General features: G+C 39.7%; 3 protein-coding genes across 5 annotated transcripts; all 3 read right to left on the bottom strand.

The window, feature by feature from the left end:
* Positions 1-1312: 1312 nt before the first annotated feature.
* On the bottom strand, positions 1313-7903 carry LOC103451635 (glutamine--tRNA ligase). The gene is made up of 23 exons (XM_008391049.4): positions 7502-7903; positions 7313-7363; positions 6963-7034; positions 6746-6845; positions 6454-6549; positions 5789-5850; positions 5566-5667; positions 5369-5461; positions 4924-5076; positions 4789-4844; positions 4286-4376; positions 4121-4207; positions 3726-3923; positions 3544-3642; positions 3215-3346; positions 2972-3108; positions 2757-2856; positions 2584-2679; positions 2390-2490; positions 2197-2302; positions 1996-2085; positions 1759-1888; positions 1313-1563 (listed from the first exon to the last, which is right to left on the bottom strand). Exons 1-23 carry the CDS (start codon positions 7643-7645, stop codon positions 1469-1471), a joined length of 2391 nt encoding a protein of 796 aa, XP_008389271.2. The 5' UTR covers positions 7646-7903; the 3' UTR covers positions 1313-1468.
* A 324-nt stretch (positions 7904-8227) lies between these two features.
* On the bottom strand, positions 8228-10904 carry LOC103451636 (mannose-6-phosphate isomerase 1-like). 2 transcript variants are annotated; one of them, XM_008391051.4, is made up of 6 exons: positions 10376-10904; positions 9994-10161; positions 9341-9553; positions 8815-9081; positions 8645-8694; positions 8228-8567 (listed from the first exon to the last, which is right to left on the bottom strand). In XM_008391051.4, the coding sequence occupies exons 1-6, from the start codon at positions 10703-10705 to the stop codon at positions 8504-8506; spliced, it is 1092 nt and encodes a 363-aa protein (XP_008389273.2). In that variant the 5' UTR covers positions 10706-10904; the 3' UTR covers positions 8228-8503. The 2 variants fall into 2 exon arrangements, with proteins under 2 accessions (XP_008389273.2, XP_008389272.2); XM_008391050.4 differs by having other exon boundaries at positions 8228-8694.
* Positions 10905-19850: 8946 nt separating this feature from the next.
* LOC103451638 (uncharacterized) lies at positions 19851-22549 on the bottom strand. 2 transcript variants are annotated; one of them, XR_003767965.2, is made up of 4 exons: positions 21356-22549; positions 21161-21238; positions 20792-20881; positions 19851-20026 (listed from the first exon to the last, which is right to left on the bottom strand). XR_003767965.2 is itself a non-coding variant. In XM_008391054.4 (3 exons), the coding sequence occupies exons 1-3, from the start codon at positions 22196-22198 to the stop codon at positions 20876-20878; spliced, it is 927 nt and encodes a 308-aa protein (XP_008389276.2). In that variant the 5' UTR covers positions 22199-22549; the 3' UTR covers positions 20537-20875. The 2 variants fall into 2 exon arrangements, 1 of the variants encoding a protein (XP_008389276.2); XM_008391054.4 differs by lacking the exon at positions 19851-20026 and having other exon boundaries at positions 20537-20881.
* Positions 22550-26263: the final 3714 nt, after the last annotated feature.

Here is a 26263-nt window from a genome sequence, read left to right as displayed (position 1 = left end):
AGTATCTTTAAAAGACGTGTCAAATCCTAAGTCCAGATGCCATTATGATCATATGATATTAAAAAAAATTCCAATTAATGTATTATTTACTGGTTAGATTTGAAGCCTTTGTGATTAAGAGTGAAATTTGACAATCAATTTTTTTTATTAGTTTAATTGTGGGTGGCATCTCCAATGCCAAATTTTAAACATCAAAATGATAGTTGATAGCTTATGTGGCAATTTTGACATTGTGTACAATATTTTGCTCCACCCTATATGTTAAATAATAATGTCATTTAATAAATTTTTTTATTTTTTTGTAGAGTCCAATGATTAAGGCAACCAATCAAATGTTTCAAAAACATAACAACATTTATTATATATTATATTAATTTGTTAAAAAAATCATTTAATAAATTTGACAGCAGAAGACTCTGCCTTCAAATGACTCAGCACCACGTAAGAAATTGAAGGCTCAATTGGAGAGAGTTTGCTGCCATTTTTTTACTGTTGTATACCTACATGACAATTTTGACATATCTATTGGAGATTACATTAATAAGAAAAATAATATTTAACAATTTGATTGAAGAAACACAAAATTTGATATAGGACTCCAGAGTATCACATCGCTCATCAATTTGTAATATAACAGTTATAATTTGACATTTCTATTGAAGATAATCTAAAGTATCGTGATCGATCGTACAAAAAAATTGTAGAGGTGGGTTCGTGAGTTTGAGAGTATCTAACTTGTGGGTGTTTTGCGTGGAGCCGTGTGGATGAATTAAAGTGAACATCAGTACTAGGGTTGAAGGTGGGGGGTGGGGGGTTTATCTTTGAAAAAGTGGGGCACCACAGTGAGAGAGAGAGAGAGAGAGAGAGAGAGAGAGAGAGAGAGTGAGAGAGAGGGAGAGAGATGGAAAATGGTGCGCTATGTTTTCATGTGAGGGTTTGGCTTTGGAAGTTTGGAACTTGGAAATTTAAGAATATGATGGGGAAATGAGATATTATCGCTCCAAAATTTCAATCAAATCAATCTTTCTTTCGCTTTCACAACTAAGCGTGAAGAGACTAAACTCTCACACTCTCTCTGTCACACAGGAGGAGTTGCGATGAGGAGGCAGCTGGTTGGTTTTTAAATTTCTTACTTGTGTCAACACTGCCGACTGCAGAGAGCACCAAAGTGTTCTTTAATTGCTCCTTATTACCCGTAGTTTCCCCGTCCACACATTCTCAATTCTCAACGAGGACGAGTAGTAATCCAATCCGAGACGCAAAAATAACACGCTAAATAACTTTTTGAGCTCGTTTGGTGCCTTGGATTGGATTAGAGATACTAATCTAGGTTTCACTTCATTTGGTACTTTCAAACTTATAAGTTTGCTGGCACAATAACATCAGTACAGAGAAGAGTTGAGTTTGTAATTCATATCTACTCACTGAGTTCCCAAACTTCCAGTTTTGTGTCCTGCTAAGGCGTTACCTACTTCCCGCCCTTGTGATAGCTATCTCTCAGCGTGACGGTACGGTTGAAGACGAGCTTCTCAGGAGTTGAATCCTTATCGACTACAAAATATCCTGCAATACAGAAACATACAGAGTCCTCAGACAATTCTGTATGAGTAGACAATTTATATGGACTCGAGCCACTTATGTACAACTTTCTTCCTAGATTCCATGTGGACCGCTATCAACACGCTTGAAAGAATACTTCTTGCCTTAAAAACGTTATCTCAGTACAAAAAAATTAAAAAGGTCAATGCAGAAACGTACCGAGCCTTTCAAACTGGAATGCGTCCCCAACAACAGCACTTCCAAGTGAGGGCACAGCATATGCATTGGGTATTACCACCTTGGACTCTGGATTCAAATCAGCAAGCCAGTCTTCGAGCTCAGCAGGATTCTGACAGACAAACAAATTTCCAAAAGATTTAGCGAGGGAGGGAGGGATAGGAAGGAGAGAGAGAGAGAGAGAGAGAGAGAGAGAGAGAGAGAGTAATGATGGCCAACCTCTGAAAGGAACAGTCGGTCAAACAATCTGACTTCCACCTTGAGTGGATCAACCCCTGGAGAAGGTTCAGAAACCCAGTGAAGCACCCCCTGTGGAATATACAAATTGACCAATAAGAATACAAAATGTGAGTAATAAGCACCAAAGCTTAGTTTCCAAGCATCAAACAACAACCACAAGCAAAAGGATGGACTGTAGACCTTTGGCTTTGTCTTCTTTGTAGGATCATACTCAGCCCGTATCTCAAGAACAGTTTCCTCATCATCAGCTAATATGACATCTGTGCACTTGATAGGAAACGCATATCTGCAAAATTCAGATAAAGACTGTGACCCTTGAGCCCAAATATGCTCAAGTGGAAAGGAAAGTAAAAACTTGTAGTCCATATGGTACCTGAGTAGGACAGATTTACCAGGAGCAAGCCCAAAGTAATCCTTTGAATCTTTAAGCCGAAAATCAGACCGGTCAATATAAACGGTATTGGAAAAGGGAACCTGATGTGAAGGAAAAATAAAAAATTCAGTGACAATTGAAGTACCAAAAGCTTGGAGCAACGTTTAATATGTATCAGCAAAACCCAGGGTTACCTTGTAGAAAGCAGATGCATCATCTGTCTGAGCATCAGGCCATTTCCTTGCTTCTAGATCCATTGTAGTGCCAGCTTCCAGGTTTGTAATAACCACCTTAAACCAGAAATTATACGTCATACACAGATGGAAGAAAAATACCACAAGAAAACCAATGCCAATAAGATACACACCTTGAGGGGATGTAGCACAGCTATCGTTCGAGGAGCTGTTTTATTTAGCTCCTCTCTTATGTGATACTCAAGGCGACTTAAGTGTATCATACTACAATCACTGTTGCAGAAAGAATCACAAGTTCATATATGATAATGAAGAAGCACAATATACTGGCAGAACTAAAAGCAGGCACAATACACACACGCACACATGCACAATCAAAAGTTCAAACCTTCTAGTGATTCCAATTCCTCTAACAAAAGCATTTATTGCAGTTGGAGTAACACCCCTGCGTCGTAAACCAGCCAGTGTCATAAGACGTGGGTCATCCCAACCGTCAACCCAGTTCTGAGTCACTAGTCGATTTAACTGCAACATAGATGGTAGTTGATAAGTGTGGAAAAAGGCTCATACATAACAATTATATATCAAACATTATAACTCTTAACATAAGTATGTTCAGTAGTTGACACACCTTACGCTTTGACATGACAGTGTTACTGACATTCAGCCGTGAGTATTCCCATACATATGGTTGATAGATTCCGAGGGCATTTAATAACCAGTAGTACGAAGCACGGCGAGTCTCAAATTCAAGTGTGCAAAGCTGCCATATTCAAATACAGGGTGACTAAAGACTCAACATCTCAAGACTCAACCATCAACATTTGCACAATAATGTGAAAACACACAGAGGATAGGGAGTGAAATGCCCCTATGATAAATTTGGCATGATTTGATGATCATGAATCATGCCACTACTATCCATTAGGAAAGAATATCAATCAAAGCTAGAAAGCATACCGAATGTGTGATATCCTCAAGAGAATCAACAATGCAGTGAGAATAATCATAACTTGGATAGATACACCACTTGTCTCCAGCATGAGGATGGGGTGTAAACTGCAATAAGAAATTCATACTGTAACTATTAGGATGCCCATGAACTCGAGTAATTAGAAGAACTATTTAAGGTACACACTTGCCTTGATACGATATGCAATAAGGTCATACATGTTAAAGTTATCACTCTGCATGTCTTGCTTCATTCTAAGGGTTGCTTTGCCTTCTTCAATCAGGCCTCGTCTCATATCCTCAAAAAGTTTCAATGACTCTGCAATTGGCCTGTCCCGCCAAGGGCTGTTCATTTTTTTCTCCCTGTACTCCTTTATCTCGTCAGGTGTCTAAAACCATATTAACAAAGGTAAGTATATTTCTCAGACCAATGTTGATTTGTAAATAAAAACAATGTCATGAATACAAAAGTAGAAGTCATCAACAATTGATATGACCACACTGTACCACAGAGGACTTGTAAGGCATGTAGAAAGCTAACTAATCACAGCATACAAACAATTTTCATATAAACTTTGAACAAAACCTGATGATCTACATATGCATGACCCCTTCGTATGAGTTCCACTGCAAAATCATATAAATCTTGAAAGTAGTCACTGGTGTAAGTGATCTGCAGAAATCCAGCAGGAGTCAGCTGGCGCAAAGACAAAACAGACTATCAAGAAGACGTACCAACCAATTTTTTTACCTTGTAGGGCTCCCAACCCATCCACTTCACAATTTCCTGAATATGATCAATATATTCTTTCTTTTCAGCTTCTGGGTTTGTATCGTCAAACCTAAAAGTGATAAAGTAGGAATCGACCTTTCAAAAACACAGGAAGATAAAAAATTCTTTCCCTTTCAAGTTAAAGAACATTTAAAACTTTTAAAGAAGATTATAAACTTCTGCAACAAACAGTAGTTTAAATATGTTATCCTGGAAAATTAGAAATATTGTGATGCTGTAACAGTAGAATTAATCAAGAACATGTTCTCCTAGTTCCAGATATTGCAAACAAAAAAATTAGGTAAGATTATCTTCAGCAATAATACAAAGAGTACATGCACATCATATGTGATCATAAATTTTGACATCATCAACCACAACACAATAATCAATTATATGGTTTCCATGTCTATTTTGTTTCTCCCTCCTACTGGAAATTGAAAAGTAAAATCATACTATAAAAGCAGAGGAGTGACTCTCACCGTAGGTAGCAGCCTCCATCCCTCTCTTTTGCCAGGCCAAAGTCGATAAACATTGCCTAATCAATAGTTTACGGTTATAATGAGGAACAACCACTGACAAAGCAAAACACTGAATCTATCCAAGAACACATTTACCTTGGCATGACCTATATGTAGATATCCATTCGGTTCAGGAGGAAAGCGGGTCAAAACTTTCCCACCAGTCCTGTTTAAGTGTTTCTCAAGCAATTCCCTTGTATTGCAACATCTCAAAATAGAACCGTCACTAAAGAAAACAGAAGTATGAACCTGAAGATTGACAACGGGGTAACAAAAAGTCGGAGCTGGACATGCGATAATGTAAAAGAGAAACACACAACTCAATAAGGCAACAAAAAAGGCAAGGGGTTTTGAAATGACAAAAACGACTGATGAGTGGTGAAAACACCAACTGTACAAATACACTCTATTCAGAAAATAAATGAAAATGACTTCTTTGTTTCTTCAGTATGTTGTCTGAATCAAAATATTACCTTGTACATACAGTTGGAGGTATGTTGTAATACAGAACGAAGAACAAAAAAAATGAGGAAGTCCATACCTTATAATTATCCAATGGCTGAGGGAATATTGAGTATGGATTAAGAACTTCTTCAGATGGCTGTTCTGGAGTAGAAACAGCATCAACTTTTTCCTACAAAAATGGAGAAGGAGGGGACGGAGACACAATGCAGAGTGGTCTTCAGTCACTTCTTAATAAGTTTCAGAAAAAATGCAGCAACATGGGAAAATACCAACCTCTACTTTAGCAGGCTTCTCTTTTTTCTTTTTTGGAACCTTTTCATCATCTGCTGCTGTCCTTTCACCAAGTAATTCACGCAATTTTGCATCAATAAATTGCTGTCACAGAAAAAGATATGGCAGTCAGAAATATTTTAGTGCTTACTTTTTCAGTTTTTCTGTTAAAAACCCAAAAAAGAAAAAGCTAACAATAAGTCCAAGGCAAGTAAAATAAGATCACCTTTACAATTTTTGGATCAGCCCACGGATGCCTCCTCCTAACATGTGCAAACAAATCCCCCACTAGATGAAACAACAGAATACGAAGTTTAGTAGTTTCAAACAGAACATACTGATGTAACACATAAAGGAAGTACAAATAATTTCATAAAGAATTGGGGGTTAGAGAAAGAATTAAACAGGAACACAGATGCATAGGCGGCAAACAATTCGGAGCAACAGAGGTCACATGGATCAGACAGGAGACTATAGCCCAACCAATTAACGGCTGAGAAGCAAGCATATAAGAACAATTAGGCAGGAACCCCTTGGAAAGACATGTACGTGACATTTCTAATTTCCCAAAACCATATCTAGCCGCGAATCCAAACAGCTAAGGGAAATTCTATACTCAGAACTCAGAAGGCTTGAACCATCAAAGGCCAGAAGAAATAATAGCAATCAACCAAACAATTGAATTCTGGATGTGTCTATGATAAATAAAATGATAAAAATTCTCAAAAGATTTATAAAACATAGTCTATGATAAATAAAATGATAAAAATTCTCAAAAGATTTATAAAACATAGTATAGATGAATGCATGTTTTCCTATAATAACATACAACTTTTCAGTTGTGAGTGTTGTGTGTAACTAGAAATGGCTGGGAGGAAAAAAAAAACTAACCATTTGTTCTATACCGCTGCTCCAAGATTGCAGCCTTATTCTCCTCAAAAACCTCATTAACAGTTTGTTTTATTTCTTCTTCTGAAACTTCAACACCTGCTTGCCAAAAGCAAAAAGGTTAAATGTCTATAATTGTAGAAAGAAAACAGGATAACTAACATGATACGATTAATTCAAATTGTGACAAAAATCTAAGTCCAGAATAGATAAATGGAGCCAGTATCAAATTCCAGACATATACATTATGTAACAAATCCAAAACATGTTCAATATACGTCCCAATAAATCTTACCAACACCACAAGCTTCTTCAAATTTATTTACTTCAAAATTCTCTGGCCCCGTCGTTGCAAAAAATGAAAAAGCCGCTTCTAACTGGGCAGGGGTTTTAATCTGGAAAATAAAAACTGTGTAAGAATTCGAAGAAAAAGTAATTCAATAATCAACAGCAAGAATTATAAAACAGTATGTCCGTTAAATCCAAAACACTAAGAAGGTGCAGTCACCAACCTTCGACGATACAATGTATTGCGCCAATGTTGGGCGATGCACAAGGGCATTTGCTGGGTGCTTTGTCGCAACCTGTCATAGATGATACAACATCAAAGCGCATATATAATCATTAACATATATTCACTGTCATTGATATTAATCAACCATGCTTTCCTAACTAATTTAGACTTTTAGGTTCCATGGAGCTTCAAAGTCCGTCATCCAAACGCACCCTTATGGAACTATCATCCATTTAGAAAAGGACGGAGCTAAAGTAAATTCTACAAGGTTACAAATGACACTAAAATTTACTGGATTAATAGCTTAATCAGAAATGCTAACAGATGGCTTAAAGTTAAATTACTGACCGTGTAGAGGAGATTACCAACTGTTCGATTGCATCCATCAGTAACCGCCGCCTGAAATTATTCAAGAACAACAAAATAAGTAGACTAAAATTATAAATCCGCGGGATTATGAATTGCATGCATTTGAATCGGTTAAAAAAAACACGAAAAGTAAGCAGCAGAAGAAGAAGAAAATCAACGATTGAGTACCTCATGAATGACGGCGGTGAGGTTGGCGGTGACTTTTTTGTTGGCGATGGTGTTCTTGGCCGTGCGCTCGTCCAATCCGACTTTGAGGAAGAGCTCGAGGTTCTTCTCCTTCTCGGAGGAGCCGGCGTCGTCCTTGCCGGGCATGGCTGAAACGGGAAAGGAGCTTCTAGGGTTTAGGGAGCGAGCCTGCGCGTGACTTTCTAGGTTTAGTCGTCGGAGGGCGGCAAGCAGGCGAACCAGTGGAGAGGGAATCGGATTGCGGCAGTGGAATCTGGCAGCTAATTTGATGGGAATGCGATGAGAGAGAGAGAATCTGTGGTTTTCGCGCTTCTGTGGGCCCTAAGCTTTACTTGGAATTGTAAAAGCAAAGGACGCGTTTGTCTTGACCCATTTAACCCACCCTGACCAACTTGGGCTTCAAGCAACCCGACCCGTTTATTTATTAACTTCTTATCAAGAAAATATCATTAGTCGTTATTCTATTTTTCCACGTCAAACTTGGGCTTCAAGCAACCCGAATTTATTCTCTCCTTTTCTTCTGGAGATTCTTTTTCGCGAATCTTTTTAATTGTTACTTGAGTGGAGAATAACTTTGTCAAGAAAATGCAAACAACGTTTTAGAGCAATAGTGGAAAGTAATAATGCTAATGTACTCCAGTGCGAATTCGATCTCGCTCCATCTTAACATTTAACAATTTTAACCCTAAATAAAATACATGTAAAGAATGACGGAGGAAATATTACGTAAATATTACTCATAAATATTACATAAGAATGTGACTGTATGAAGTCGTGTCCGCATTTTTCTTCTTTCGGAAAAAGAAAAAGGAAGAATTCAAAGTAACCGCAGACTACAAATCCCTAAATATTCTGCTGTTCACTCCCACCCTGTACAATTGTAGTTCTGTTGATTTGGCGGTAATGCTAATCTTCGTGTTGGCAGGCACAAAGAAAACCTCACCCTCTTCAACTATATCATCACCCTCCATCACTATATCATCCTCAGACAGACTTGCATCGAAATGTCCTTTCCCGGCAGTAAACAGGAAGAGGGATGGTCCTAGGACTGAAGGAAAAACCACCGATGCAGAGTGAGGAAGGTTACAGCAGTCAACTTCAAATTCTTCAAAAGGTGGGAGATACCTTGTTGTGTATGGATTCAAAGAAACGCCTTGCATAATTTCAGGAGAACCCTGAAAAACAATGTCAATATATTAGAAGCAAGCAGGTTTATATTCTTTAGAATGCTCATATCTACCAGATGGAGCATCCCTCAAGAAACAGAAAGAATCGAGAATGAAAATCTATGTTACCTGTCTATATTCGAGCATAGAAAGAAGTGTTTGGACATCCAATGGTTTTGAGGTAAGGCCAGCACGAACAACATTGTCAGAAGTTGCCATACACTCAATGCATTCACCAGAAATATATGCATGAGGTTCATTTGGCCCAAGACTTATTGCTTCACCACGGTTCAGCTTCACATAGTTAAGAAAAAACGCTGCTATTGCACCCACATCATCTGGATATTGACTCTCCAATCTGAGTACCAGTTGTTCTTTAACCGTCAAATGCCTTTTCTGGTCCAATGAAGCAAAGAATATTGTAATTGAAGAAAAACCTAGTGATGCAATCAACATAAACATGATGGATAATGGTGGAACTCTAGTTATACTGACTATTCAAACAACAATGTTCCTATCACTTTCATATTGGGTATATACTGATAGCAGAACAACGAGCTATGATTTTAGTTATTGTGGGTTATATCCTTCAATATGTTTAGATGAAAGCAACTCTTTAATGGCAACAATTACAGCAAACATAACTTGAAAGTACCTTTTTCTCTAGATTAAGGCGTCTTTTCAGTCTAGAAATCATCTCAGCAATTGTATCTTTACTTAGTAACATAAGTCGAGTGAAGACGGATTCTATATCTGTTTTGGCTATCCCATTCTCATGGTGCTCACTACCAAGTACAATTCGCTCTGCATCTCCAACCACAACCAATTCTGCAATCTCGGGAACACTATTAAGCATGTCCTTAAGCTCCTGGTTGAAATAAAATATACAATTAGGAACAGACGAACGATCTGGAGTAAGAGAAATTGTTTTATAATTATAATAAGAATGCACTCGGTTGAATATGTTTTATAAAATCTTTATAAGCTGAGGGTAAAAAGTGAAATGCATTTCAGGTGATTACTTGATAAAGTTAAAAACTTGATTTCAACGGCGTCTTAACTTATTGATTTCAACTGCATTCCTTTACTTCCTTACCGCAAGATCCGGTGGAACTGATTGCTAAAAGCAAAAGCAGAGTTTATGCTTCATTACTAATTACTAGGGATCTAACCCATCGCAACTATAATCGGCACATTTTCAGGACGTTGATAAGAAACGTCATCTAAATCTAGCAACACTGTTATAAAGATCAAATTCAATACAAGCACAAGAGCTAAATGAGATCGAAGGGAAGTTGCATATTTTACCTTGACACTGATAAACCCACAAAGAGCCTCGAATTCCGTCAATGCCAATGCCATTTCAGGCTTGTGATTGTCATCTCGGAAAACACTGGGGTGTAACTTGTGCAACACCCTAGCCAGTTCTTTATCCGGATGAGCCTGTATCGACAACGCCTTCCCAACCGAAAGCACCTACAATCCACAATAATCCCAAAACTCCATAATCTTGCAAAAGAAATCACTGCATTTTGCAGGAAAAAGTTCTAAATCTCAGATTTACAATGTATTACCCAGATGACAAGAAACAAAATGCAAACACAGTGTTCACAAACTACCATTAATTATTCAATTTTCTATTCCCTCTTCAGCATTTTCTCAGCAACCAAACAACAAACAGAACCCATACCTTAAACAAAAACGGAAGATCAGCACCCCATTTTTCAACCACCTTGTCTCCAAGCACACTAGGATCCTGCGAGATCCAGGCCTTGAGACTCAAGGGCTCCGACCCGGAATCCGCATACGACGGCCCAGATTCATGAGTTCCGATCCAGAACTCCGCGTACGGCTTGCCCGGGTCGATGTCAGACCCGGAATTGAGCGCGAAAAGCCTGGCGACCTTGGAATTGCGGCCGACAATGCCCCAATCGTAATTCTTGACGGAGCATCTCAGCCTGACGGGGCGGCGGCTCCGCTTCCGCTTCTTCTTCATGCTCTTGTCCCACGGCGGCTCCATTTTCTCATTTCGAACCGGCCCAAATTGCGGGAATAAAGGATGGTATGCAGGGAAAGGTCGTGTCGGTTTGTGGAAATCTGGAGGTTACCCGATAGTCAAAGCTGTTAGCGTCGTTCCGCTGGCGGGTCGGATCCGGGTCTAGATCTGACGACGTTTCACTTCAATTTTCCGCTGTAGTTTTCGTTTGGTAAAAGCGCTGTTTGGCGTTTGCATATATTTATGTATTTTAATGCCTAAACGACAACGTTTAGTAGGTCGAAATCTAGCTCCGTTTTACTTAACGATCGGTTTCTGGGATATGCTTAATTAGATTCCCAAACAGGGTCCATGTGGGCGGTGGGACGAGGAATATACAAGCCCAACAAATTAAGGGACACTGACATCGTGTACGTGGGCCTATATCATGCATTGTCTATCCCTCAGTCCTAGTCATTTCTTTGGAGCCCTTATTTTTTAGGTCAAACAGATGTACTAGCCCATGTGTCAAATCTTTCGTGCATAGCATGTACTTGCACGTTCTATGATTGCAAATTGTGATCTCATCAGTACGCGCGTGACAAAGGATCATATTTTTCCTAAGAGTAAATATCATAAAAATATAGCTTGTGAGTAAGAGAGGCTGAAATGTTTTTATGAGTTTTCTCGATCTTCGTAAGTAATAGATAACTGTGACTTGCAATCAGTTGTTCATCTTTTAAAAAAAATAAAAAATTCACAAAAATATGGATTCATTTGTATTTTAATCTACGTAACTTTAGTTCTATGGCATGTGAGATATGTCCTAATAAACCAAAACTGTCGAAGTCTCTTTCGTGCGGGTGCTCATCATGGATCCCACTTCAATATATTAAGAGTTATGGAATGGTTTAAGTACAATATTAGTGCTTAAAGATTACCTCTTCACACATAGTTAAATAATTTTGGATTATACGCTACATTCTAACATGATATTCATGTGATCCGTCCAATTGTCCCACATGGTCCCATCCAATAAAAATTGTGAAAAGTGTTAACCACAAAAGGTGTGGAAGAGGATCCTCTTCGGATTCTGTTTGTGAGGATCCTCGAGATCCATTAATCCGAGTCGTTCATGATATATTGAACAGTGAAAAAAAGTCACACTATCGAAGCGCGTTGTCGCGACCAAAGGACCTCCAAATCCATGGACACCAGGCCTCATCCATCACCTTACAATTTTGCCCAACCAAACACCGTTTATGATTTGCACGCTCATCGTGCACTAAAGCACATTGTCGCCGATGAAGGTGGGATTGTAACCTCTCTTCTGTGGCGAACTCATTCCCTGTGCCAATCAAGTTTACGATGAGTCATCGACATGCCTCGGTCGCAAACTCATTCGATCTGTGAACATGAGAAGAGAAGCAATGAAAAGAGAAGAGATAAGGCAGTGAACATGAGGTTGGTGAAATCGTAGTCGTTCGATATGTGGTGTGTTGATGCACAAAACCGGAGGTCTTGGTACAACGTAAATCCGACCGTGAATCTGCATGAAATGTAAATAACACAAGATGTATCGTGGTTCACCCCAAGATTTGGGCTACGTCCACACTGAATATGTATTTATCTGAGGGAGAGAGAGAATGAGCTCTGTAATGTGAGAGCTTTGAGAGGATAAAGGAGCCTTAAGAAATGGCCTCTGAGGGTGAGAATGAGCCTCTCTAATTGTGAGGGTGATGGGTCCTTTTATAGAATAAGGACTCCTCACTTATTACATATTTGCCCTTTCCTTTACCACATAATTACATTTAAGTCCCCCGAGTATTTGTACGAGATCTAAATATGAGGCCCTAAATATGGTATAAACAGTAGTCCCCCAAGTCTTCAGTCAAAAGAGTCTTTTGGCTGGAGACTTGAAATTAAGTCCATGTGTGGGCCGAAGTAACTAGATATTGTCTTGAACTGATGCTTGATATGAGGCGGTGCTCAATCTGAAATGATGTTCAACTAGAAGTAACACATGATGCGAGGCTGCTCGGCTCGTGGCTTATGTTGCCTTGGTTGGCTCAGCTTGTGGCGTTGAAGGTGAATGAGTCCCTTTTATAGAATAAGGGCTCGCTCTTCAATACATGAATGATAGGCTAGAGTTGATGCTCTCTAATGATGGTGAGGGAATCCCTTTTATGGAATAAGGGCTCGTTCCTCAATACATGAATGATGGGTTATGAATGATGGGTTATGAGTGATGCTCGCGGCGAGGCGGTTGCTCAGCTGGCGGCGTTGCTCTTTAATGATGGTGAGGGAGTCTCTTTTATAAAAAAAAGCTCGCTCCTCAGTATGTGAATAATGGGTGCTCTCTAATGAAAGTGAAGGAGTCCCTTTTATAGAATAAGGGCTCGCTCCTTAATACATAAGTAATGGGCTAAGTCCCCCAAGTATTTTTCATGAGGCCCAGTTGAAGCCCAATATATGGTACATAATGTAGTCCCTCAAGTCTTCGGTCAATAGAGTTTGTTGGCTGGAGACTTCAAATTGAATCCATGTATGGGCCGAAGTGGCGGTTGTTGGGAGGTGGTATTTGTATACCCTGCACTGAAGCTTTGTAGGTGAAGCTTTGCAAGTGAAGCTTTGAAGCTGGAGCTCTGTAAATGAAGCTTTGGAAGCTAGAGCTTTTGTAAATGAAGATTTTGAAGCTGATTGACATGAGTAATGCTTATGAATGTTTATGTTGATTAACATGAGTGATGTTCATGGATGTTGACATGAGTGATCTTCATGAATGTTGACATGAATGATACTCATGAATGTTTATGTATGATTGATATGAGTGATGCTCATGAATGTTTATGTATGATTGACATGAGTAATGCTCATGTATAATTTGAAGTATTGGGCGTACTTTTGATCACCTGGTTGGTGGCATGAAGGAGAGTACGGGTTGTACATTTCATCACCTGGTTGGTGGCATGAATGGCTAGTTGTCAAATGATATTAGAGTACGGGTTGTACATTTCATCACCTGGTTGGTGGCATGAATGGCTAGTTGCCAAATGATATTTAGAGTACGGATTGTACACTTCATCACCTGGTTGGTGGTAATGGCGGCGGGTTACCGAATAATTTTGGAATACTGGGCATACTTTTGATCACCTGGTTGGTGCTAATAGCGGCAGGTTGCCGAATAATTTTGGAGTACTAGGCGTACTTTTGATCACCTGGTTGGTGCTATTTCAGGCTTATAGGTCTTCGCCCTCCACAACATGTCAGCCCATTTGTTTTGGGCTTTTCCTTTTTTTTTTTTCTTTTTTTTTTTTTTAATTACCCTCTGATGGGTTTATACATATTACCCACTGATGGGGTTTATACATATGTCTCCGAAAGATAATAAATTACATCATTCTGGTAGAATGTTTATTCCTTACTTTTGTTTTTCTCTTTTCTTTTCTACTTTTGTAATTATCTCAGTGGGTAGCCATATTTTCTGCTTTGCTCTTTTCCACCGCAAATCTCATGTTGAAAGGGTAGCCATGCTTTCTGCTTTGCTCTTTTACTTTGCTTTGCTTTTGCTTTCCACTTTAATTATTCAATTGCTGGTTCTTGGTGGATAAAATAGAGGCGGTGGAAAAGCAGTCAAAGTCTTGGAGCAATTGGTCCATTCTCCCATTCCCTACAACTTCACCGTCTGATCGTTGCATGATGTGTAAAGCTCCGCTAGTTGATCTCGGCTTCCCCCACCAACACCCTAGTTGATTCTGGCCTGCATCGCCAACACCACTTCTTCAATCTCTCCCATTTCATGATAGTTGCAGACCATATCATGATGATGACATATTCCGCATAAGCATCTGTAAGAAACTCGTGAAGAAAATGACACAGTCACCAGTCCCACCGAGTGCACTCTTCGACGCACGAGCTTTGCCACACTCGATATCTTGCCACATGGCGCGTTGCTCAGGCGAGTCGGGCTCAGGTTCAGATCTCTAACTAAGACTTCGGCGTTGCTTCGCTTTCCAAAGCCAGAAGAAGCACCGCGATTGAAATCAAATAGCGATTTGCGAGATCGACGGATATTCTCCGGCGACGGGAGCTCTTCACCCTTTCGGTCGCCGAGAAGGTGAAGAACGAAGGTGAAATGAAGGCGGCGCTGGCAAAGGCGTTCGATCTCGGCAGAGATGGAGTTGCAGAGGTCCAAGAGCTTGACGCTGTGGTCCAAATACCAAGCAAGCGAATCATCTAGAGGCGGCGCGACCTTGAGATCGGAGATGAGGTTTCTCGCTTCGGAGTGAGTCAAGGTGACAAAATCAACGGCCTGGAAAGCCATGACAAGCTGATGGACAGCGAATCGAGAGATTTCAGACGGCAGAGATGAGGTGTTACTACCCGACCCCACCACCCCCATGGTCACGGTCTGCAGATTTCTATCAGGACCCTGAAAGGGTGAGCCAGGCGCCAGGATGTGTAGGCGTCCCCCTGGGTGTTGACTTCAAGGATTCATCAGTGAGAGGGAGAGAGTCTTGGCCGCCAACTGTACAAGATTCGCAGGGAGCGCTGGACAATACTTCTCACAAGACGGAATATAATTAAGGCTTTCTGCTGCTGTGGACATGGATGCTTTGCTTGTTGGATGATGTTACACTTGTCGCCTTCTCCGGCAGTTGAATTTTCTGAAAAGCCCTCGTGTTTGATAAAATTACATCTCTGGCCTATTCTTTTTGCCTCGATTTCCAAACCTCTCTTCTCAGGTTTGCATCATTTTGGGTTTTGCAGATTTTGCAGATTCACAGTGGTGAGATTTGATGAAAAAAATGAAAGAGAACCGACATAGTTTTTTGTGTCGTTTCCCACAGACGGCGCCAAATGTTGATGCACAAAACCGGAGGTCTTGGTACAACGTAAATCCGACCGTGAATCTGCATGAAATGTAAATAACACAAGATGTATCGTGGTTCACCCCAAGGTTTGGGCTACGTCCACACTGAATATATATTTATCTGAGGGAGAGAGAGAATGAGCTCTGTAATGTGAGAGCTTTGAGAGGATGAAGGAGCCTTAAGAAATGGCCTCTGAGGGTGAGAATGAGCCTCTCTAATTGTGAGGGTGAGGGGTCCTTTTATAGAATAAAGACTCCTCACTTATTACATATTTGCCCTTTCCTTTACCACATAATTACATTTAAGTCCCCCGAGTATTTGTACGAGATCTAAATACGAGGTCATAAATATGGTATAAACATGGTGAATGACCATGATCGATTGATCTCGAAGCACCGCACAAACATGATCCTTTAAATCATGTTCCCCAAAAAATGTCATGCATAAAAAGACATGTTGAAAGTATCTCACATCCAATATTAAAGTTTAACATACGTAGTTGAACAACTTTGAGTCTCTCCACATATTTTTGTGTTGGACGCTCTCACATTCTGACATGATCACAAACTTTTAGATTTAGTACAACTTCATTGTGTCTTTGCCCTAATAAGGTTGAACCTAGTTTGAGCGCTTGCAACGCAACAAATAATGCCTATACAAAACAACGTTATGGGGCTGAGTCCCACATGGACCCTACATCGCGTGACATATTATTGTTGCCTCATCAATCATCAATCTTATGTCAACCAATTAGGCAACATATTACACACCTTTGCTTTGCTTCTCTAAATTATTTTCAATTTGGAACTTGCTGAATTGGATTTCTATATCCCAATGGCAACCTTTTAGATCTGAACGTAACCTTCTGTCTATATCCCGAAAATATATTAAGTTTATTTTTCAATTGATGAGAGCAAGCTTGTTTTTTTGTGATCAAAAGGTCACAGATTCAAATCGTGTAAACAATATTTTTTACGAAAGAATGATAAGATTACGTATGATAGACGTTCCTCCATCTCCCACCCTCACAAAGCGGGAAGCATTGTTGCTTAAGGCCGCTCTTTTTTTTTATTAATCAACTAGATCCACCCCAAAAACCAGTTGCTTCCCATGTAATTTTTGCTCCTTTTCATATAGAGATTTCAGAATTTTGGGTTTCTATAATTTGCAAATATATGAGATGGAGACTAAGGATATAAGGAGTAGAGGAAAATCTATAAAGACTTTCAAAGAGACTATAAGAGAAGATATGAAGTACTTGAAGCGAACGGAAGACTTGGCACAAACTATGCACAATGACGTTCTAGGATTACCGACCCTACTTAATGGCATAAAGCTTGGTTGTTGTTATAATTTGCAGAATATACATTATAGTACTAGATAAATATTCAAATGGATTATTACTGATTGATTTCAGAAATGAAGCACAATTGCACCTTCCTGATGGAAAATCTAATCAGGTGGCTCCTGCCAAAATTTTATTTTCATCTATATATATTTTCATCATTCGTTCGTGAGTATACTTTTTTATCAACTCAGTTGCAGTAGACGTATTTAAACCGTATAAATATCGCTATTAAAACCTTTTAATTTGTAGTTATCATTTAACGGTCATGTCTGCAAAATATATCAATTACTAATCATTTAGTTCCAATATGTATCAAACAAACCGACGATTTTAGTTTTTTTTTTTTTTTTTTTTTTTTTGACTTTAAGTGCCATTTCCCTCACCCAACTCACTTTCACTCTGTTTTTCCCATCCCCAAAAGTAAAAGTTTCATTGGAAACCTCATAGAGGAGGCTTTGAGGGTCTTCTTTTCTAGCCTTTCGGTGCTTAAATTCAACCACTTTAATTTCCTTCTCTTTATCTTTCTCCTTTTGTTCTGATAACTTGGGGGAAAAGGCAATATAACGACCTCTGCAATCTGCAGAATTGTTCTGATATCCTCCAATGCATCTCTCAGAAATGCTCAAAGCAGAAACACAAATGGAAAAGCTAAAGCTGCTGCTGCTGCTTCTGGCTTCTGACTTCTGATTCCCATAATTCAAATTCCTGCCGACTTTTGGCTTCTTTTGACTCCGAATCTGCCGACATTCAATGCCACTCTGGGCTCTCTGCTGGATTTTAAAGCCTTGTTTCAGGCACTTCTCTTCGAATTCGAAACACTTTGTTAGTTGGTTTTGGAGCAACCATGGCCATTGAGGTCTGCTCGGAGATTTGGAGCCCCGGATTCAGTCCAAGAATTTCATTCTCCCATGATCTGGACAAGACGAATCATGCTCCGAAACAAGGGCAACGGTTAGACTCCTCTCTCTCGGATTCCACTGCCGATTTCGATTTCTGCATTGTAAACAATCTCAAGCTGGAGTTGTCTTCGGCGGACGAGCTTTTCTCCAATGGGAAGATTCTCCCCGTCCAAATCAAGAGAAATCTCGCCGCCGCCGAAGAAACTCACCAGCCTGAAGAGAAAACAGTTACTCGTCAGGCTGATGATGAGAGGGCAGCTCCTCCTACCCTTGCTCATCGCTCAACACCTATAAAAACAGAGAGGCTAAAATCAGATGAGAAGAAGAAGAGGTTGAAAGAATTTTTAGACGCCAATGCCGATGCAGATGAAACCGACAAGCCTCCAACAGCAAAGCCATTCTGGCAGTTCCGGCGGAGCAGCAGTCTCAACTGCGACGCTGCTCGCGGCAAGAGCCTAATCCGGCCGCTTCAGTTTCTTTCGAGAAGCAACTCAACAGGGTCGGCTCCAAAACCAAATCAAAAGCAAGCGTTGCCTCCAAAGGAAACAACAACAACAACTCATCAGAAGCAGCAGCAGCATTTGCAGAAACAGACATCGGTTTCGAGCCGAAGATCATCGTCTGCCTCGTGTTCGAGTACGTATTATCCTTACAACAACATGAACCAGAAGCCGGCGTTGAGAAAGAGTGGATCTCACGGCAATGGGGTCAGAATCAGCCCTGTTCTGAATCTCCCACCGCCTTACATTTCCAAAGTTACTGGGAGTTTTTTCGGGTTCGGTTCTCTCTTCTGTAACGGTAAATTTAGAAAGAAGAAGAAATGACCGAGTTAAATCTTCCAAGTACAGATGAAATTAGCTGTCTGCAATCTTGTATTATTAGGTACCATGTGATAATATTCATACTCTGTAAATTGAAGAATTTTTTTTACGGTGATGGGTAAATTTGATGGTTGGAAGGGTGAAAAGTAGAGTGGAGAAAGATGAACAAGGTATCTTTCTTTCACTGTCACATCCCTTTCTTTCTTTTCTGCTTTTTTATTCTTTTTCAAATTACCAAATAAGTAAATTTGACTCTCTTTTTCCTCTTTTGAAAATAGTTGTAGTAGTGAGTTAGGTAATTGAGTAGGGAAGGTGTCTGTCTCATTTCGTCGAAATTCAAATTCAAATTCCACGTGAATTAGAGTAATTTAGAATAAAATATCGTCTTGTCAAAATGGTTTGTTTCTCTGTGTAATGTATGAAGATTTGGGATGCCTCTCTTGTACTTTCCAAGCGATGGCTCGTTGTTCTTCCGGCAAATAGTAACTTCATTAACCAAAACAGCTACAGACAGTGGCAACAAGAAAAGGTCGCGGCAACAAGGAGAGAGGAAGTTCAAGCTCAAAAAATGGCAACTAGACACACATGGTATATTTTATCGTCAAAACAGGAATATGACTGTGTGACGGGCACACTCGAGCGCAACGTTCTGCTGCCATCATGGGCTGCAAAAGGCCCCTTAAATGTTGAGAGCAAGATTTACTGGACTGGAGGCACAAACTGGGTTGGGCCTCAACAGTTGAGCAACTGGAAATTTGAAACTGAGAACCCAAAGCCAACAACAGTACGCGAACGCGCAGTCACGGCAACGATAAGTTGCCTAGTCAAACAGCAGCCTTGGAGGTTTTCTGCCAAAAGAATAACAGGTCATCCAGTTCCGGGAACAAAACTCACGAGTCAAAGTGGAAGTCAAACAAACGAGTAGGCTATGGCTAGGGAAATCCCAGGACAGGAAAAAGTCAGACCAGGGAGCAAGAGAGAGACTTCTCTGCGCCCCAGATATCACCGTGAAGTCTCGAATCAATGTTACAATGCAACAATGAATGCTAAGATCATTGATCACGAGACGTTGATCAATGGTCACCAACGTACAGAACTTCCAACTGTTTAGGGTTTGATGGAAGTTTTCAGTTTTGAACAAGCCAAATTAAGTGCGAAGGATTGACTTTAAACAGTAGCATGCCTGCTTCCAATAGGCAATAAACAAAAGAAGAAAACAAACATTATCCATCTCACACCAGAAGGACAGGATGCAAAAGACAAACATTATATTCATAAAAAATTCATAAAATCTACATTATTCAGCAGATAAAATCTTGAACAATTGACTCCGCTAAACAATGACCAAGGAAGTGTTACTGTATTACAAATCATTGTTGCAGAAATTTGTAGTGTGAATGTGATGGCAATCAGCATTACTGCATCTGTACCAAAACGAAACAAAAAAAGAAATGAAAAGATTGCAGAATTATGAAGATTAATACTACTAGTTAAGTGAAACAACGATGTTTTGAATAGAGGTAGTTGAGCAGGACAGGGCAGAACTGTGAAGATTAACAGCAAAAACCAAAACACAGGCAAGAAGTAGGAGCAACCAAGTGTTGCTTCCGGTACAACCTACCGCCTTGAAGCTACGCTACTTCCATGAAACGGAGACCTCAAAACAAGTCATTAGACTTGCATTTAGGTCAGAAGTTCAATTACATTCGAAAGAACATGCTCGTTTAATATTTTACAATGTACAGAAAAGAAGGAAATATACAAGTCCATTTCCATACAAACAATTAATTCCCTAGCCACTCTTCTCTTTCATTCACTTGTTTCAAAGATGGTGTAAATGAAGAGAACAGTAAAAGATTCAAAATTGTCAAGTAGTATGTGGCCAAGCATGCACCCGAAAAGAAAACGAAAACAAAGATGAACAATGGGAACACTGAGATCAAATGCAACTGATATTATACTAGACAGTCACCGAAAAGGAAAAACCTAGCTCAGACCACAAATGTTATTTTCGATATAATAGAATCCGGCCAGATTTCCCTTATTTACATTTTATTCAGAAAAAGAAAGGAAGATGAATTATAATTAACAAACAAAATTAGTGTTCCAAAGCAACTGAACGTTCAGCAGTAACAGGGGATTTGATACGTTTCATCAAAACTCCAATGTGTATGTGTGTATGGGCATACCCTCTTTGCAAGCAGCAGCAGCAGCAGTCAGAAATAAACAAGAGCCTTGAAACTTTCCACATAAGCCCGCGTTTGCCCGGATCGCTACCTCTGCAAAAAAGAATGAGCAAACAGTTCAGCACTGAACAAAGTTGTGATTTGAAAATTTGGGAAAGAAAGAAAAGCGGGAACTTTGAATTCCGTAATCTTCATAACTCATGAAAGTTTGAAAACCCCAAGAAAATATCAGCTAAATTTGGGGATAATTGCATTATTTAGAGAGCCCAATTTCTTCAGTGACTCAGTGTTGATCAAATATTCAAATCAATGAAAAGTTTGAAGACGAAGACTTTTGAAGTTATGAGAGAGAAGTCAGAAGAAAGCAATCACCTTTGTATTTTCAGGGAACTCAGGAACCTTGTACGTCTCCGCCGAGACCTCCGTCAACCACGTACCGGGAAACAAACCCTGCAACAAGAACAACCGCCGTCAGTTAATTTGATAAACAAACAGAATGGCCGAGAGGGAAGAAGTCAAGAAACTAAGAGGAGGGTCACGATTTATGAATTTGGGAATTTGACGTACATCCAATTGCTTCTGAACATTTCTTGGCCGCCTCTTTGGGCGTCGGAGAGGGCGGTGGCCGAGCATCTTCATGAAATCTTCCTCGATCTCCTTCTTGGTGAGCGTCAACGAGAATTTGGGCCTCTCCTCCTCCTTATTCTTCTCTGGACCCGAAACCGAAGCCCCTCTCACCAGCCTCGGCGACTTCACGCCATTGTTACCCTCACTCCTCAACGGCGAGTAATTCGCCTTCTTTTCCTCGATTCTCACCACCTTAGCGCCGCCGCCGCCCATTGGAGCCTTGCAAGCCGCCCTCCTCGTCCTCAGATTCCACGGCCTCGCCTCCGGCGGCTCTGGCTCCGGCGCCACCGGAGGTTCCGATTCGCCAACCTCCGCCATCTCAACATCCTCCTCTGCCGCCGCCACGTCAGTATAAGCAGCCGCCCCCGCCACTGCCACCTCCTCCTCCCTCAAAATCGCGTCTTTCATCTTATCCGCCGCCGTCTTGAGATCAAACATGAGCTTCTGCCTAAACGCATCGATCCCTTCCTCCGCGTCGTCGTTTTCGATCCTCGGCCTCGGGGCCCGAAACTTCCGCTTCTCGAACTCCAAATCCCTCCGCCGAGTCACCGCCGGAGAGCTCTCCATCCTCTGAGCCGACGATCGCCGATTAGCCTCCGACCCTTCCCCACCACTCCCGCCGGCCTCGGAGCTCTCCTTCTGGCACCGCAGGTGCCTCTGGTTCCCCCACTTCAAATCCCACGGCAAGTTGAAATTGTGCAGAGCCTTCGTCCTCTCGGAACCCATCGCCATGGACTTCGCCGCCACTCTCTCTTCCTCCTCCGACCCGCCTATATACACCATTTATCGGAAACTCAGACCAAAGAGAGCCACTCTCAGATCACAGCTCTCCTTCTCTGTTTCTCGCGCCTCCTCTGATTTTCTCGGAAAATCTCGGGATTTTCTGGGAAAAAGGGAGAATTTTTCTATTGGGTTTGTTGTTACTGTTTTGGTTTTCTCTCGCAACTCGCCGGGAAACGTAAGTTTATATACGATGAGAGCGAATTGAGAGACTCCGAGAGAGGGCGTTTTAACGTTCGGGTTATATATACTCTGGATTTTTTTTTCTTTTTTCCTTTTCTTTTTGGTGACTGCTAATGTGCGCGCTTGGTGTGTTTTCCGCACCGCTGAGGTTTCCCGGGTGATGCGTCGTTTTTGAGTGCGCCTTTGCCCTCAACCACCCTCCGGTTTGAACTTTACCTCTTTGATCTCTTCTCCCAGCCGTTGATTTAAAATTATATTCATTTGATTTTCAAAAATGAAAATTATTTTCGCTTAATATTATTCCTCTTGATGGCAAAATTCATTTTTGTAAAGCATGCCTTTCTTTTCTTCACAAAAAATGGAACATGTGCAAATATAATTGCTTAGTGTACAAACCTTGACAATAATAATCGAATCTCGCAATTTTAAGCATTTATAGAAAGGAGTGGAAGAAGCGTAAACCAACGTGCGGATAAGAAAATCTTATCATGGTGAATTATTTACTGTGTTGCTATACATTGTTGGATACGATTGGGCCGCACTAGTCAAATTTTGAACCAACGTGCAGATAAGAAAATCTGGTTATGGTGAATTATTTACTATATTGATATACATCATCGGATACGGTCAGGCCGCACTAGTCAAATTGTACTTACTTTCTAATTATTCTTAATGAAATTTTATTTGAATTACTTTATTGCTATACATTGTCATATATGATCAGATCACGCTAGTCAATTTTTATTCTTTCTTTCCAATTATTATGAACGAAGTTATTATTTTATTTTATTACTAGTCATAGACATCTAAAATTGAAAATGTGTGTATAACCCTTGAATCCAAAAATAAAAAGAAATGTTGATGCGAATCGTAGAGGAAATTGTATGAAATTAATAAACATTTGAGGAATAAAAAAATTAATAAAAAAGATACCCATGTACAAATATTATACCATAGATGTAAACTGGCCAACGGCTACTATAACAAGGCAGTTGAATTGTATCGTGTGGGTTCAACAAGAGGTCAAGCCCGATGCTTTGAAATAGTCAATGGCGAACCATTTTTTTATTGCTTTTCATCCGGGTGAAGAGCCATGTTGATAAGAAGTCAACACATGGATTATTTTCATGTAGAAGCATGTTTTATTTTTTATAAATTTTAACGAAAAATTATATTTTTACATTAAAAAGTTAATCTTGTTATACTATTCACTTTACAATTTATTTTGTCATTTTCGTTAAAACTCAAAATTTTCAAGCCATTTTCATTAGTTTTTCTTTATTTTTTTTCTTGAATAAATGAAAGACGATGGAAAGAAAATCATTTCATGTAGCAACGTCATAAATAAAATTGTTTCAATTTTTTGCATCATTATGTAAAGATAATTTTAGAAAAAAGAAAACTAATAAAAAGAGTTTTAAAAATTTAAGTTTTAACGAAAAACCATGTAATAATTTTATTTAATGGTTAGGATAAAGCCCAATACTAAATTAGTCTAATTAAAATGGCCCAAATATTGAGTTTACGATTTTATCCCTAACGACAAGCTTTTGTCCGTTAATCTCTCTCAAATTCTCTCTCCCATTTTTTCATGACATTCAAAACCTTCCATTTTTCTTTCTAATCTCGCATAACAACTCCATTTCTATCATTATGTAAAAACCACAGCTTCGACCCCAAACCTAATTTTGAGCCGTCTCCATCTCTATGAAAATTGGATACGATCTCTTACAAGCAAAACTATATGATTTTGTCCATCTCTCTCTCCATCCCTCCTAAAATTTCTCACACACTCTCTCTCTTCTATGTAAAGATGAGCAAGGGATATGCACTTTCACCGACATCGGCAAAAAGCCAAAGGTGAATTTCTGCCCTTCCCTTCTCATTCATCTGATTATTAACCTTTCAATTTGATGAAGAAGAAAGGAAGAATTTGAGCTACTGTTTTTCAATTTTTCATAGTGAGCCGACATTCACCTCTCCTAGACCCTGCATAAAGCAGGAGCCTTGTGCACTGGGTACGACGACACACCCCGATCGAGATCAAGGCATGCTAGCCGTCACGTGAGAGTGACGTAGCCATGTGCACAGTGCGGAAGCAATAGAGATAAGAAATATACAAATAATTAAAAACCAAATTACTAGAGTGCACTACTAAACAAGAAGTGATAGAAGTTAGTTACAACAGTAAACACTTCTAATCAAAGCATAATAAGTCTAGGTGCAGTCCAATAGGACAAGTACTAGTTATATAGTACCAGAAATGTCCTACTATTATTTAGATAGGTCAGAACTACCGACGTCCTCAAGCCACCAACAGCAAGCTTACTTAAAACTTGGAGGGGTGCAAAACAGAAAACGTGAGTGGGCAAAAACAAATGTTTTACAAAACCATTTCATTTATCAACATAACTAACCCCTCGCTGTAAAACATATATAATTTTTCCTAGAATTAGAATATAAGCACATACATAAATATATATATATATATATATATATATGTAAATATATCAATTCAAAACATGCTTCACATAATCATACTCATATGTATACCATACCAAGATATAACAGAGTATGTAATTCAGGTGAGAATAACTTCATAGAAATATAACATATTAGCCAAAACCCTTGTGGTAGTCTGTACGGCTGAATTCATAGCTCAAAAGTCAATCTAGCCGGAGTCACTACAATGACCTATACGGCACTATACTGCACAAGAGTCGAAACCAAATGAAAATGTCTATATGACAATACTGGGTGTAATAGAATTATACTCAATACTACTCTCACATAATAGTTGGGCGATAAATCGCTAATCACCTACGAGTCGGAACCATAGTAAAGGTATGTACGACAAAACTGTGAACCTAAATTGGATCCAATATGAGCATATGGTGCGGGAGGTGACATTATAAACAGGCATGTGCCATATCTCTGGCTAAATCACAAGCACCCTAGGTGCAGTTTTATGAGCTCAACGTTATTCAATCACATCTCACATCATCGATAATTCACATAACCAAACATAACTCACATCAACTTACCTGAGCGTCCACAGCACCACAATTTTATATAATGCATCATATACCAATTCGTATATGAATTATAAACTTATATGCATGGCATTCAAGGCATAATCTTATTTAAACATATTTTATGGGAAATATCAAGTATATAAATATATATTGAAAACCAAAAGCCCACTCACTGGTAAGTCGAAGGGTCGTAGCCCCCGAGTCGCCCTTGGATACGCTCGTCCTCGGGATAAGTCTCACCTATATGCGAATTAACTATAAAAACATTATTTTAAAGCACATAGACAAAACTAGCTAATAACTTCTCAAATATAGCTCAAATTGGATATATGAATATACCACAATGACCTACACAACCTCAGGATCATTCCCAAATTTTTAGATTAATTTTTGGACCCCTCACGCGCGGCCACACGCCGGTGAGTGCACTGCAAGACACGCGGCCATGAGCAGGGAATCCTGACGGATTCTCTAATTGCCGTTAGGAATATTCCGTTAAAACTCAACTGTCACCGTTAATCCTAACTGATGGCATCAGAATATTCCGTCAGGATTGACGAAATATTCCGTCGTCTTTTTCATAAATCCCCCGCGACCGTCGCCGTCGCCGAAAACTGGGGATTTCGAAAAACTTTGTTTTCTCACTAATTTCTTCACAATTTTCTGAGAAATTTGCACCAATGGAAAGCTAGAGATGAGTATAACAACGTTATACCTGTTTGAAGCTTCAAATATCACGAAATCACGTTGGAGAAGCTTCGAAATTCTGACCAAACCTGCAACTCATCGTTTCTCGTGATCCCGACGTCCAAATTCTTCAAACAAACTACTCTGAGCCTCCTTGGGACCT

This window comes from Malus domestica, chromosome 13 (genome assembly GCF_042453785.1).
Source record: "Malus domestica chromosome 13, GDT2T_hap1".
NCBI classification, from domain to species: domain Eukaryota; kingdom Viridiplantae; phylum Streptophyta; class Magnoliopsida; order Rosales; family Rosaceae; genus Malus; species Malus domestica.
The sequence above is the reverse complement of the archived record's forward strand: the minus strand, read 5'-3'. Positions and strand labels throughout refer to the sequence as shown.

What these genes read in the sequence shown, in the direction of transcription:
- LOC103451635 (XM_008391049.4), bottom strand. Translation starts at nt 7,645, where the DNA reads ATGCCCGGCAAGGACGACGCCGGCTCCTCCGAGAAGGAGAAGAACCTC. An exon ending in ATGCATATGTAGATCATCAG is followed by an intron (nt 3,924 to 4,120) that starts GTTTTGTTCAAA and finishes ATATGGTTTTAG; the next exon opens with ACACCTGACGAGATAAAGGA. An exon ending in TTGAGGATATCACACATTCG is followed by an intron (nt 3,347 to 3,543) that starts GTATGCTTTCTA and finishes TGAATATGGCAG; the next exon opens with CTTTGCACACTTGAATTTGA.
- LOC103451636 (XM_008391050.4), bottom strand. Translation starts at nt 10,705, where the DNA reads ATGGAGCCGCCGTGGGACAAGAGCATGAAGAAGAAGCGGAAGCGGAGC. An exon ending in ATCTTCCGTTTTTGTTTAAG is followed by an intron (nt 10,162 to 10,375) that starts GTATGGGTTCTG and finishes TGTGGATTGTAG; the next exon opens with GTGCTTTCGGTTGGGAAGGC. An exon ending in CTATGCTCGAATATAGACAG is followed by an intron (nt 8,695 to 8,814) that starts GTAACATAGATT and finishes ATTGTTTTTCAG; the next exon opens with GGTTCTCCTGAAATTATGCA.
- LOC103451638 (XM_008391054.4), bottom strand. Translation starts at nt 22,198, where the DNA reads ATGGTGTATATAGGCGGGTCGGAGGAGGAAGAGAGAGTGGCGGCGAAG. An exon ending in ATGTTCAGAAGCAATTGGAT is followed by an intron (nt 21,239 to 21,355) that starts GTACGTCAAATT and finishes TTCTTGTTGCAG; the next exon opens with GGTTTGTTTCCCGGTACGTG.